General features: G+C 47.7%; 1 protein-coding gene across 1 annotated transcript in view; it reads left to right on the top strand.

Moving 5' to 3' along the window:
• CACNA1C (calcium voltage-gated channel subunit alpha1 C) overlaps positions 1-14,088 on the top strand; it is a 408,531-nt gene that overhangs the window by 378,517 nt on the left and 15,926 nt on the right. Inside the window, exons 33-39 of the mRNA XM_054281854.1 lie at positions 422-550; positions 4,535-4,600; positions 7,627-7,718; positions 8,887-9,052; positions 9,917-10,044; positions 11,765-11,861; positions 12,484-12,586. Of these exons, the coding sequence (XP_054137829.1) occupies positions 422-550; positions 4,535-4,600; positions 7,627-7,718; positions 8,887-9,052; positions 9,917-10,044; positions 11,765-11,861; positions 12,484-12,586 (781 nt within the window). The remainder of the gene's footprint in view (positions 1-421; positions 551-4,534; positions 4,601-7,626; positions 7,719-8,886; positions 9,053-9,916; positions 10,045-11,764; positions 11,862-12,483; positions 12,587-14,088) is intronic.

Genomic DNA, 14,088 nt, shown 5'->3' with positions numbered 1-14,088 from the left:
ACACCAGATTCAGCAGAACTGCTGGCTGAGACACCCACTGGGGTGAAACACTCAAGGCAGGCCAAAAGGGAAAGTGTCTTTCTCCTCCAGTGCAAGGTCAAAGGGGAATTGCCTCTTTCCAATGTGAGGAGATATATTGGAGGGTATGAGCATATCCTATCCCTAATCAGAAAGCCCAGGCAAACTGAGGGGAGAGGCTGATGGCCTTGAGAGGCCCCCTAAAGCAGCCTCACCACCATCGGACACGGGGCAGGCCAGAGCAGCCTCGGCCTGTCCCTGGGGTGAAGGGAGTGGAAGCCCAGGGAGCAGTGGCAGGACAAGGAACAGTGCAGTGAACCCTCGGCGTAGGCTCCTCTGTGGCCCAGGGCCCTGGTTGCTCTCGTGCTGTTGTAACTCCTGCCTCTGTGCCAATGGCTTCCAGAACGCAGAGGAAAACTCTCGCATCTCAATCACCTTCTTCCGACTCTTCCGCGTGATGCGCCTCGTGAAGCTCCTGAGCCGAGGGGAGGGCATCCGGACCCTGCTGTGGACCTTCATCAAGTCCTTCCAGGTATTCCTTCACTTTTCTCTAAGAAAGGCCCCACTCCTTTTGATCTCCCTCAGTGGCCTCTAGGGGAGAGGTTTCACCCCAGTGCCTGAGCTCAAAGGTGCCCGGGGAGAGGTGGCACAAATGAGTCAGGCAAATGGAACTTGCAGGGTATGAGTTTCATCTTTAAAGCATGAGGAATTGCTTGAGACCCTCCTGAACAGCCTTAATAGTTCAGTTCAACTCAATTACTGCCTGTCTGTAACCCTTCCATCTCTTTTTTTTTTTCCTTATTTGAGCTGTGTTTCATATGTGTAACTCTAAGTGAAATACACAGCTATGGGGGGAAGGCCTGTGGCTCAATTAAGTTTCCTTTAAGCTTTGTTTTGAGGATTTCCAGGGAGTACTAGAGGTGTGTGGCCTCCATACTTTCATCCAGGAAGAATTCACCTTTTTAGCCCTACTCTTTTGAGCTGGTAACAATGCCAAGTTATTAAATTGCTGCTGCTTTTTTCCCTGGAAACAGGTTGCATTTCAGTGCTAGGTAAAGTTCCAGAGTAGATAGGAGGAAGTGAAGAATAGCAGACTGGATAAGAATCATCACCTTTGGAGGAAAACAAGGGTTATTGTTGTAGTTTGTAATAGTATATTGTTAAAGTTATTTGCAGGAAAAAACCTAGCCACATGTAGTAAAATGATAGAGATGAAGCATGGCATATTCCTGCATTCTAAAAGTACTTGACCTGGATTTACTGGACCAGCACAACCTGGATGTTAGCTGGGGCTTATCCAAAGGAATCAGCAGGGAAACACAGCACAGGAATACAAATGGTGGTCTAAACATGAGCAAATATGCAGAACACACCACTGGGCAAAGACATGAAAGAGTAACTTGTGCAACACACTCGCCTTGAAACAGCAGCTATATAGCCCTCAGACTGAGGCTGTAAATGATCATTAGCTTTGGTATTGATTCAATTGGATAAGGAATTGACCCATACTTTAAAATTTTAACCTCACCAGTGACAACACAAGCTGGGGCCAAAGTCTGCAGTGCTGCAGCTCATTGCAACTTCTGTCTCCTCACAGCAGAGGCAGCACACGTGCACACCAGGGACCAGCACGGAGTTATTCCAGTGCAGCTCTCAGTGGTCCCAGTAACCAGCCCACCAGGCTGATGGAAAGGACTCATTTTGCCCAGTCCTTGACTGCCAGGGGACCTAACCCTGCACATGAGGTTTCTGGCACATCCACACCACAGTGACTTTTTCCATTGCTAGCAGAGCTGCCAACTTCCAGGTTGTTATTTGAGCAGTGCCACTGGGAACCATTCTGTTTGCATGCGTAGGAATGAGATTCCCTTGGCACAGTTCAGCCAGCCCTGGTGCAGGGCACAGAGTCACACTTTCCAGCTCCTGCCTCTCCTCCTCTTGCCCTGTGCCCCTCCAGCCTCTTTGGCAATAGCTTGCCCTGAGCTGAACTTGTCACAGCCCATGGCTGGAGAGGAGGAGATGGATGGGAAAGGAGCACCTGGAACTTCCCTGCAGTGACCTCCAGGCCTCTTCAGCTGCAGAGTCACTTCAGGCAGGGCTGTGGGGTGGTGGGAGAAAGGATGGAGGGAGGGATCTTCCACAGCAGGGGAGGGGGAAAAAACAGGTAGCATTGCAAGCAAGGGCCTTTTCCCTTGAAAGCCTTTAGCCATTTATAACATGGAATTCTCTGCTCCAAGCTCCTCCTCTTGCAACTACCAGGAGGCTCCTTTGGCAGCTAAGAATAGCCACTGTGCCGCTCCCACCGCCAGAATGTGGGATCCCAGCAGACATTGGCACGGGCTCTCCAGTGTCCCCACATGCTTCCAGGAAGCATCTCTGCTCACACAGGGCAGCCCAACAAGCAAGGAACCCATGGAGTGAGATCCCATGGTTGCCTCCACGTGCCCTGGGCATGGCATGAAGCGCTGACGTAGGAGCTGGGGCACCGGTCAGAGCGGTGGGAAAATGCTCGGCGGGGTTTCCTGCTGTCTGCGGAGACAGCAACAGGGTCAGCCTGGGGAGTGGGAGGAGGAGGAGGAAGTGAGAGGGTGCTGAGGGCACGGCAGGGCCGTGGGAATGACAAGGACAAAGTGGGAACGCCAAGGAAGGACAGAGCCAGAGAGGACAGAGACAGAAATGGAGAATATGGGAAGCTGAAGGAGCCATGGGGAACAGGGGGCAGGGATGAGCAGGAAGGTGTGTTAGTAAGTAGAACAGAAAGAGCAGAACATGAAAAGGAAGTGAAGGGGCAGACAGACAGGACAGAAGACACTTTCCCACCCCCATATGGATAGGGAAAACAGCAGTACTGTCAGAAAACAGTTAAGGTTATACACCTTAGAAGTACTGTTAATTTATACACTCAGGTCCTGTCTGGACACTACCCCAGGAGCTCTTAGGTATTGTGTGTTTCAAGTCCCAACTAAATCATCACAAAGTGTTTGGAGCCCAGTTCTGAGCTGGTGGTCTCTTCAGTGTCATTGTGAGGTAAACATACCAATTTGTCTGGCTCCCTAAAAAGCCAGAGGAATCTGTCCTGAGATTCAAGGTGATGTTTAAAGCCATTGTCCAAAGGATTTGATTTTTATTTTTTGCCATTTTAATATTATGATTTCTTTGAAATGTTTTATGCAGCTCTTAGGCAAATCTCCATGGTGGCCAGTGAAAATATTCTCTCATTTTTTCCTGCAGGATTCAGTTGTGTTAAATTTAGGATTACAGAAGGGTTTGGGTTGGAAGGGACCTTAAAGATCACCTAGTTCCAACCACTCTGCCATGGGCAGAGACACCTTCCACTAGATGAGATTGTTCAGAGCTCCACCCAGCCTGGCCTTGAACACTACCAGAGATGGGGCAGCCACAGCTTCTCTGGGCAACCTGTTCATGTCTCACCCACCCATACAGTAAATAATTTCTTCCTATTTAATATTTATTCCTATTTAATAAATATTTAATCTAAACCTGCCCTCTGTCAGTATAAAACCATCACCCCTTCTCCTATCACTGCATGTCCTTGAAAAAACCCCTCTATGTCTTTATTGTAGGCCCCCTTTAGGTATTGGAAGGTACTCAAGAGTCTCTCTGGAGCCTTCTTGAGGCTGAACAACCCCAACTCTCTCAGCCTGTGTCCATAGCAGAGGTGCTGCAGCCCTCTGATAATGTTGTAGGCTCATTATATTCTCTGAAATTGGATGTTCAAAATCTATATCAGGGACTGTGCTCACATTTTCAGAGTGAATGTGTCCACCCATTTCCTCTGAATCAAATTCTGAAAGCCTCTGGTCTGAGCACGAGATATTTCAAAAGATTCCTGCTCAAATGCCTGAGCCCATGAAGTCCAGAGCCCTTGATTCCTGTCAGTGGTGGAGGAAACCGGGAGCACTCAGTACCTGGCTGATTGCACTGACCCCTTCCCTGGAAGGCAGCTCTGCTTATCAGGGCTCTGCATTTCCTCTCCAGCAGCTGATCACTGACACTTGGTGAATGGCAGCCACCATCAGGGACACCTAACACCCAACAGGAAGGTGCTGATGCTGCTTTAGCTACTTAGGGTGGTACCAGCCATTGCAGCAGAAGCCTTGAATTAAGATTCCAGCAGCTGTAGCATCTTTTATTTCACCAGTCTGGATACAGGGAAATACCACGCTGCCATTAGTGCCAGAGTAGTGCTGGCTGTGAGAGCTTTCTCCTCCTGGTAAGCAGGTGTAGACTCTGGTTTTCCCTCTTTCCTGGCTCGGTCAAGGGCGGGGGTGACGGGAAGGCAGCGGAGCTCCATCCATGCATCCATGCATCCATCCATCCCCCATGGCTCAGAGCCGGCGGGGCTGGGCGGGCAAGCCAAGCGCGGGCTTGCAGAGGCATCTAGTGGCTACTGCCCGCACTACAGAGCCACGCTGTGACAGCCGCGCCCTGTCCCAAAGCCAGCCGCACGAACCAGGCAGAAACACAGCCCTCTCTTTTTCTCTTTCGTTTCCAGGCTCTCCCCTACGTGGCTCTTTTGATAGTGATGTTGTTCTTCATCTACGCTGTGATTGGGATGCAGGTAAGTGAGGCTTAAAGAGCTCGGGTGTGTCTGTGTTCTGCTAGAGCATGGGAACAGGATTACAGGGTAACTAGATCAGTGTGTGGTTGTGGGGGCTTACAGCAATGTTCTCACACGGTAAGGTGAGATGGAAGCTAACCTTGGCTGGAGAACATTGTCTGACTGGGTACCTCCAACATGATCAAGAAAAAAAAGCAAGCAAATAAAAGAATTGACCCATTTAAGGGCAGAACACAATATGCAAACAGTAAAAGGACCATGCCTGCCCTCCACATTCTTGAAGGAATATCCACAAAGATTTACTGCCTTTCTTGTTGGTCCAAAACAGTTTTTTAAGTGGGCTTATGGCCATGCTGCACTGAGCAAACCAAAATGTTCTCTTGCATCTCTCTCACACTGGCACAACTTCCACTGAGTTGTAAAGAGCAGCTTTGATCTACACCCATGAAGGTAAATATGGGATCAGACCCAATGTACCAACACTCACATCAACATAACATCTTACTCAGTTTGCAAAATGTGCTTGGAATCATCCTGAGAATTCACCTGTGCAGGGAACTGATGTTGCACAGACACCATTGAGGATAGCACAGGATACAGGCACGGCCTGTGACTGTCCCAGCCTCATTTGCGGTGCTGCTTTTCAAGCTAAGCTTCACTTTCCCCTTCCATGTTAATCCAAGTTCTCAGACAAGTCAGGCATCTGGGATCAGAGGCCACAGTATGGAAAGGCATGGCATAATTGCTTCCAGAGGTCTGCAAACATGACAGGCTTCTTGGTTTCACAATGGCAACAGAATTTGTAATGAAATTCATCTGACCTCTGTGACCTTGTTTTAATTTGTTTCCTGTTATTATAATCACATGTTTTCACAAACTCCATCTACACTGCCCCACTGTGAAAGATAAAATTAGTGTTTTCTTGAATTATCACAGGTTATCTCAATAGCCCCAGTAATCACAGCTGTCATTTACTCTGCTAAGCTCATACTGTAAACTTGCCAGTTTTGCCTTTAATACCTAAGATGGCCAAGATCTTACAGAATTACCTCTGCTATACAGAAAATCACTTTGGAGTATTAAGCTGGTATTACATCCCTGTACAAAGCATTATAAGTTACTTCCAAGCACCCACAAAGATGGGGTCTATAGTGGTCAGGGCACTGCCAGGGCCAGATGCTTTATTCTGTAATTCTACTCCTTTTTCTTTCAGCTAGTTCTAAGTTACCTGTTTAACCCTTGGCTTACATTCAAGCCTCTTTTTAAATCATCTCAGCAGCCTGAAGATCATACATCTACCTTTCACATTGATCTAGATTACTAGGTTGCTTTGTACCTTCATGTCTTCCAATAAGAAAACCAACTTTTTAAATTTTCCCTGTTTGCCCAGAGCCCACAGACCTGTTATTATCACTTTTTGTCCAAATGGCATCTCAGACATTTTGTGTGCCGCTCTCTTGAACGTGCTGACACACAGAGTTCCCTCACACACAGGAGGGCACATAGGAAGGAAAATCATCCCTCACTCCATTAAGCAGCTACCATGAATGACTGGATGTACCAGAACTGATAAAAATATCAGAATTTCCCATATGAAGGAGACCTTATACTTTATGCCAGCTACTACCACAACCTGGAGTGTAACAACATTCAAGCCTCACTACCAAATGTGCTCAAGTGGAAAACATCCAGGTTGATGCTGATGGATGGAGCTGCTCTAGGATGGCCCAGGAGGCACAGATTGGAGAGGCTGTGAGGGAGGAACCCGCACTTGCAGCTCCTCCCAGGTGCCTAATGCAAAACACCCACAGCAGCTGCTGCCTCCTGTGTGAGGGAAGCCGTAGGTTGGATCATGGGGAGCTCCCTTATCTACATTTGCCTGAAATTATAAACATGGGCTGCCTCAGCTCAAGCTCGGTGCAATGGGGCAGTCAGAGCTGCCTGTGGCGTGGGGCTGGCCAGGCAGAAGTTCCCCTGCATCCATGAGGAACCCCTGGGGAAAACTGCCATGTGCTGACCCTCCTTCCCGTCTGGCAAAGCCACCCCACCAATGTCCCTGTGCTCCTCTCCGTGTCACTGTTTCTCTGGGGTGCTAATTATCAGTGACATTTCCCTGAAAAGAAGCTGGGTGTTCTCTCAGAGCTGCTCTGTTCCTGCTGCTTGTTTTGGCTACAGAGAGATTACAGCTCTCAGCCCCTGAGATCTCTGCCACGTTGTTATCAGTGGGGAATAAATAGTCCTGACTGTGCTGTGTAGAGACCTTTCTGCCACACAAGGTTTGTTTAAGCTCTCAGTCTCACTGCCTGAAAGTACCACAGCTATCCAAGATTTTTTAAAGAAATCTGAAACTCTGACTTCACACCCAAAGACAGGCCCCTAAAAAGGTTTGATGATGGCTGCAGGCTTGGTTGGTGTGGCATGGGAGGAAGCTCTAGGGCATCCTTGTCTGGGTAGATCTGGTCATCATATTCACGCTGCTGCAATCTGGGAGGACCCCAGAAACACCTGCTGGAGACAGGCATGACTATAGAAGGGCAGGCATTTCAACAATTGCAGACCCAAGGCAATGTATTTACATGGTTTTGTGAAGATCCAAGGCCCCCCACAGAGCTGGAAGCTCAAGGCTTTGCAGCTGCTGGTCCTTTGCTATCATTTTGTCCTGACAAAGATAGATAAGCAATGAAGGAAGGAGCCTTTTCTTCTCTGTTACTGATTTATTTCAGCTGGACTCCCTCCCCAACTGAGTGCCTGTTAAAACAAGGCCCCACATCATGTATTCAGTGTCTGAATAAGGAAGGACACCTTGTTTTGACACAAGATGCTTCTTATTGCAAAATTAGTGCTTTTCTGGTTATAAAGCAGAAGCCAGAGAAGCAACAACAATATGAAAGACCCAGAAAAAATTCTTTTAATAGAAGAGCAGATTCCATTAAATATCAGAGTCAGGATGAGGCCAAGAGCCACAGGTGACAAGAGGTTTGGGGATTTTGCAGGGCTAATCTGAAAAGACCTCTGCTTTCTGCCAGGTGTTTGGTAAAATTGCGCTGAACGACACCACCGAAATCAACCGCAACAATAACTTCCAGACCTTCCCCCAGGCAGTGCTGCTGCTTTTCAGGTGGGTACACGACAGCTCTGCTTTGTGTCAGCCTGGGAGCACCATTCCTCTGCTCTCGGGCACAGTTTATCTCCTCCTGCCGTGTCATGTTCCCGAGGTGAGTGGTAACATGTTGTCCCTTCAGTGGGGGAGCCTGGAATGATGTCAGATGGAAGGAGCAGCGCATTAAGTCTCTTGCAGCCCAGCAGCTCACTCAGTGCTGGGGAGGGACACGAGTCTTCCTACACAGAAGGAAAGTAGCCAGTTTTCAGTGCTTTCAAAAGTTGATATGCATCAAAACCTTCTTTGGTTCAAATCTGGCCAGTGTGACTTCCAGCAGGGAAAGGGACATGATGAACTCGTGCTTAGGCATGGCCATGGCCAGCTCAGCTTAGCACATCATCCCACTCCAGCTGGGGCCAGGGAGAGGTGCTAAAGGGGTGGGAAGTTGGCACAAATTCAACACTGTCATAATTTTGAAGGACTTCTTTACATTAAATCCACAGCCATGTCAGACATATCTCCATGATTCTGCTTGGAATGTGAGAGCCCCATACCCACATCAGCCAAAGCCAGTCAGAAATGATAAACTGATGATGGCAACAAAACCAAATAGAGGAGCAGTGTGGTATTTTAGGGGTCCCCCATGGCAGGAAGGAAATAATGAATCTGATTCTATGTTCCTAGAAGGCTAATTTATTATTTTATGATATTATATTATATTAAAGAATGCTATTCTAAAACTATACTGAAGAATACAGAAAGGATATAGACAGAAGGTTACCAAGAATGATAATGAAAACTCGTGACTGACTCCTCAGAGTCTGACACAGCCTGACTGTGATTGGTCATTAGGTAAAAACAATTCACCTGTTGATGAACCATCTCCAACAACATTCCAAAGCAGCCAAACACAGGAGAAGCAATCAGATAATTATTGTTTTCATTTTTCTCTGAAGCTTCTCAGCTTCCCAGGAGAAGAAATCCTGACGAAGGGATTTTTCCAGAAAATAAGACAGTGACAGAGCAGGGTATGCCAGGGGATGTCAAAGCCATCAGCCTAACTTGCTCTTAATTGACCTCAGTGGCAAAACTCTCATTAATGTTCATGGGATCAGGAACAGGTTGCTAATGTGCTCTGTCACATCCGAGGTCACTGCTGTCTCCCCCTGCCCTCTGCCTTGCCCAGGTGTGCCACAGGTGAGGCCTGGCAGGAAATCATGCTGGCATGTCTCCCTGACAAGAAGTGCGACCCGGAGTCGGAGCCGGCCAACTCCACGGAGGCCGATCACTCGTGCGGCAGCAGCTTCGCCGTCTTCTACTTCATCAGCTTCTACATGCTCTGTGCCTTCCTGGTGAGTGCCCAGCACAGACCTCCCTGGCAGCCTCAGCCTCTGCTTCCCCAGAGCAGCAATGCACAAGAATGATCTCAAATCTCCCCACGGGTCTTTCCCAGCAGAGCCCTTTCAGTGACAACACCCCTCCCCTGCCTCCCTCCAGCTCTGGGGGATGCTCTGCTTCCAATCCCTGTCTTTTGTGCACGGCAAAGGAGTGCTCTTCCCCCCTCCCCCTAAAGGAGAAAACCAAATTAGTCTGTTGTGGGCTGTGCTGAGGCTAGCAACGCCTCAGCCACACTTCCCACCTTCCCTCCTACCTTCCTTCTGGCTGCTGAGCAGGTTTTTCCTCCGCTGCCAGCAGCAATGACTGTGAGAATACACATATCCCACTTGCATCTGCTCCGTGTTGGCAGTGCAGCACTGCTCAGAGCGACAGCACACGCTCTGCAGCTGGCAGCAGTGCCCAAAACCCTCCCAGTGAACAGCAGCAGCATTTCTAAAGTTTTGGCCTGGGGCCAGAAGAAAGGACTTTTATCTCAGCCCCACTGCCTGTCAAAGATAAATCCCACCTCGTTCTGCCGGGCAAAGACACAGGTAAATAAAAAGCCACAGCAGCAAAAAAAAAAAAAAAAAAAAAAAAAAAAAAAATCAGCAAATTTGTGTCTCATCCATTTAGTAGGGAGAAGGAAAATTTAACCAGCTGAGCATATTCCACCTCTGGGCTCTTCCCATTTAAACTGGGGGGCTGGCATGTGGGAATAAAGAAGCTAACCCAAATGGCCTCCTAGTTTTGTGAGTCCAAATCCAGACCTTAAATGGAGAACCTGGTAAAATGTACTGTTCCTTGCTCATCCATCACATCATCTCTGTCCTTGTTTGCAGATCATCAATCTTTTTGTAGCTGTTATAATGGATAACTTCGATTACCTGACACGGGACTGGTCCATTTTAGGACCACACCACCTGGATGAGTTTAAAAGGATCTGGGCAGAGTATGACCCTGAAGCTAAGTAAGTAACCCAGGCTGGATATCAGATCTTCTCAGAGAACAGGCCCATTATTTTCTTTTCTCTAGACTCAGTGCAGTAAGTGCTATGTTCCTCCTGCAGGAACACTTTTTCTTTTTTTTTTTTTTTTGGTACGAAACTCCTAAAATTGATATCACCACCAGGTACTGCTGGTGAATCCATAAGCCCAAAGTGCAAAGATACTCACAGAAATCTCAGCATTTAGGCTGCACTGTTCCCTGTCAGGCCATTGCTTTCCTTTCTGTCAGGGAGATATAGACTTAGGGGAGCAGGAGACTGAGAAAAAGAGATTAGGGGGTTGGATTATTGATGTATTTGTTTGACATATTGAGCTATGACTCTTCTGCTTGACTGTACTCACAGCAGAGCAGCTCTGCTCAAATCTCTGTTTTTTCCTATGTCATATATGCCCACCACAGCCTGTACATTCACATAGCTGCATTACATTGTCTGCAGGGTTATTCACAAGAGCAGACTTGCAGGGATATAAAGTTACACCACAACAACTCACATGAGGGCTTAACTGGCATTCAGTATTATATGCTCTGCTTGACACATGCTTAGGCTTAAAGTGCATTTAGATCCCTGTGGCATTACTGTACAGCTGACAATTGTAATTGCAAAGCCCCCTTCATAATGCAAAAGCCATGGAGAGAGATTTGGGTGTAAACTGAAAGCAGATCTCTTTTGGAGACAAAGTGTTGAGATTAGTCTGGGCTTAGGTTCTGCCATACGTGAGGGTGTGTCACATTATGAGAGTGACACATGAATTTAAACACTTCACCTTCATGGTGACTTCCTGGGCTGGAGACTTTTAATATGGATGGGGAATAAGCACAGACTTGTAATCAATACATCATTTGTTAACAAAACAGATGCTACTATGTGTGCTTCCTTGAAGGCCAGACTGCAGTGGCTGAAGGCATATGATGGATAGCCACTCACTTGAGATGGCATCCTGCTCCTCCCTGTTTATAAATGGGAATCTCTTTCATTCCTCCTCCCCATCCATGCCCTGTGCCCCTCCTCTGGCTCTGCTAACTTTCCTCCCTCCCTCAGAGAATTCTTCTTTTGAGATGCCATTTACCAAACTTAAGAGAAACCCAACTGCTGCTGTGAAGGAAGTTCAGTGCTTTGTTTTGTGCTCACAAAACAGCCCAAAGGATAAACAAGTATTAAAAGGCAGTGCCTTGGGGCTATTTACATGGGAGGTAAACCACAAAGAGATAAACCATTTACACCTCTGTGCTTGCTACAGGCCTCAGCCCAACAAGTAAATAGCAGATATTTGTTTTGAGCAGGTCAATGATGGGAAGAGAACCCCAAATTATCGGTTCCTGTGTCCCTTACTTGGGGCAGGTGGGAATGGAAAAGCTTGGTGCTTAGGGGGTGTGGAATGGCAACACCTGACCCCCAATCCAGTTACAAAGCAGCCTCCACTGGTAAATGGCAAAGAAGAGCTGCCTGACAGACTTTGGGAAGGGCCAGGGCTGGCTGATGCAACCCCCCAGGGGTATAAAGGACTGAGCATCCACCTTGAAGGTAAACTGGCCACATGGTATGCATGAGGGGCAGTTCCCAGTGCTGCAGCTTTTTCCTCATGTAGTCCTTTGCTGTGTTTTTGTTAAGGTTTAATAAACCTCTTTAAACTTTCCAAGTGAGCAGCTGTGTCTCACACAGCCCTCCCTGTGCTCTTCCTCAGGGGACGGATCAAGCACCTGGACGTGGTGACGCTGCTGCGGCGGATCCAGCCCCCGCTGGGCTTCGGGAAGCTCTGCCCTCACCGGGTGGCTTGCAAAGTAAGGCACTGCTGCTCTGGGAGCCTGGGCTCACAGCAGCTAAACCAGAGCACCAGACAGAGAATACACAATGGTTTGGCCTGAAAGGCACCTTAAAGCCCTCTAATTCCAGCCTCAGTGCTGGGCAGGGCTGCCTTGCACCAGGCCAGTTGTTTTACACTCACCAGCCTGCTGTGGCATTTTCCAGCTGACCCTGCCTCACTCACTGGGCACATCGCTGCTCACCAGGCAGAGCCAGCAACAAGCATGTCTGAACAACCCCTGGGCTGCCCTGTGCCCCCACCAGCTCCTCTGGGCTCCAACCATCCAGTCCAGGGCAGGAGGGTTGTGCACTACTCAGGGCCATCAGCCTTTTGTCTGGTTAGGAGAGCACATCTTTGCTAAATTCAGCTCTCAAGTACCAAGAAGACACCTCTGCTTGTTCTGTCAAACACCCATCTCCAGAGAGATTAGAAGAGGTAGAAATAACAGGGCATTCTCGTTGTGGAACTAATCCACAGGCCATGGATATTCACATGAGAAGGATGGCAGGTCTGGAGGGCATCAGGAGGACATGAGGAGGGGCATGCTTCAGTCCATGTGTAGCAGTGTGATTGTTGTCTTTCCTCTCTTCACCTCACAGCGCCTTGTCTCCATGAACATGCCACTGAACAGCGATGGGACCGTCATGTTCAATGCCACTCTCTTTGCACTGGTCAGAACAGCACTGAGGATCAAGACAGAAGGTGAGAAGCTTGCCCACTGCAGGGATACAAAGGTGTTCATGTCCTGAGCTGGAATAAACCAACAGGGACATCTTGTTTAGAATGATACAAAGGTGTTCATCTCAAGGTGTCCAACTGGTTTCAAATGATCCAAATTACTCATATGCAGCACGTGGGACAAAAAGCTATGTAAAGAGGTTTGGAGGAATAATATCTTCTGGGAAAGCACAGTGTTTTCCACTACCTAGGAAGTTGGTGCTTCCTGTATTATCATCTCAAATTACTGATCACATTCTTCACAGTGGTCTGAAAGTTTAAAGTTTTAGATCAATGTCTGCCCACACAGCAATTAGGAGAAGGGCAAAGAAGCCTCCTTTTTGTACCCTGTCTGCAGAGCTGAGACACTTCTTGACTGCTGTTGCCACTGATCTTCTAGTCCAAGGGAGAAAAAAGAGCTTGGACTTGAGGGTCTCATCTCACAAAAACTCCTCCTGTGCTTCCATTAGCATGAGTGAACATTACATTATAGTAACAGTGGTGCTGTAAAGAGAGATGAGGAGTAAAGGGACTGTTAATAGCTTTGCATAGACAGCAGGTATATTTGAGAAAGCACACAAGATTTGGGGCTCAGCTTGTCCTCTTTGTTGCTCTCTGTCACCTGCTGTAATGAAAGATATTGGTCCTGAGTCAAAATCTGGCTTCAGGTATTAATGAGATGCATTGAAAGGGACTGTAGGTCTGTGATTCACAGCTAAACACCTCTGCCTCAGGAGTGGCTGCATTTCATTTCAGGCATGGGGAAGCAGTGCCCAGCAGAACTCTGCCTTACAGTGCCAGCTGTACACTGCTGAGCCAAAAAATAGTGGCAAAATGAAAAATTATATTAAGGCCTTTAAAATTGTGCTAAACAGAATTTGACTGTAGTGCAAGAGACTCTCCTGAGGAAAAAGCCACCCACAATCCCTGTAAGACATCTTGTGTCTTATGAAACAGAGACCCAAAAAGGATTCCGTTTTCTTGTCTGTCTGAGAGAGCCTCAAACTCTTGGAGTCATTGCCAGTGAACTCCTGGGAAACCATCTAAAGCCTTAAACTGCTTTCTTTCTTTATTGCCCTAGCAGGATCTTTTAAGTGGTCAGGGCAGGAGTTTGGATTTAGCCCTGCTGAGTCAGATTTCTGCCTTTGATGCTGTCCATGTGTTGCATCCTCAGCAAGTTATTCCATGTCCCTATCTTCACTGCATCCTATTACAAGAACTACTGCCATGCAGAGCCCCATGCAACACCCTCAGGAGCCTCAGTGCTGGGGAGAAATAAGAAAAACTGCAGGAAAAACACCTTTAGGAGGACAAGATACTGGTTTCAGACACCTAGAGAGGGACAAGAGAGGGGTTTGAATGTACATAAATCAAGAAATAAAACTGAAGATGACTGATTTGAGAGGAAATGGGTATCTAGAAGGAAAGTCACCTCCCTACCCAGAGATGACTGTGCACATTTAGGAAGAAGACCTCTTGCTGTGAGG

The sequence above is a fragment of the Melozone crissalis genome, unplaced genomic scaffold (assembly GCF_028551555.1).
Source record: "Melozone crissalis strain CALT ecotype California unplaced genomic scaffold, PUWL_Pcris_2 ptg000033l_1, whole genome shotgun sequence".
NCBI classification, from domain to species: Eukaryota; Metazoa; Chordata; class Aves; order Passeriformes; family Passerellidae; genus Melozone; species Melozone crissalis.
Note: the sequence above shows the minus strand (reverse complement) of the source record. Positions and strands in the feature narration are given on the sequence as shown.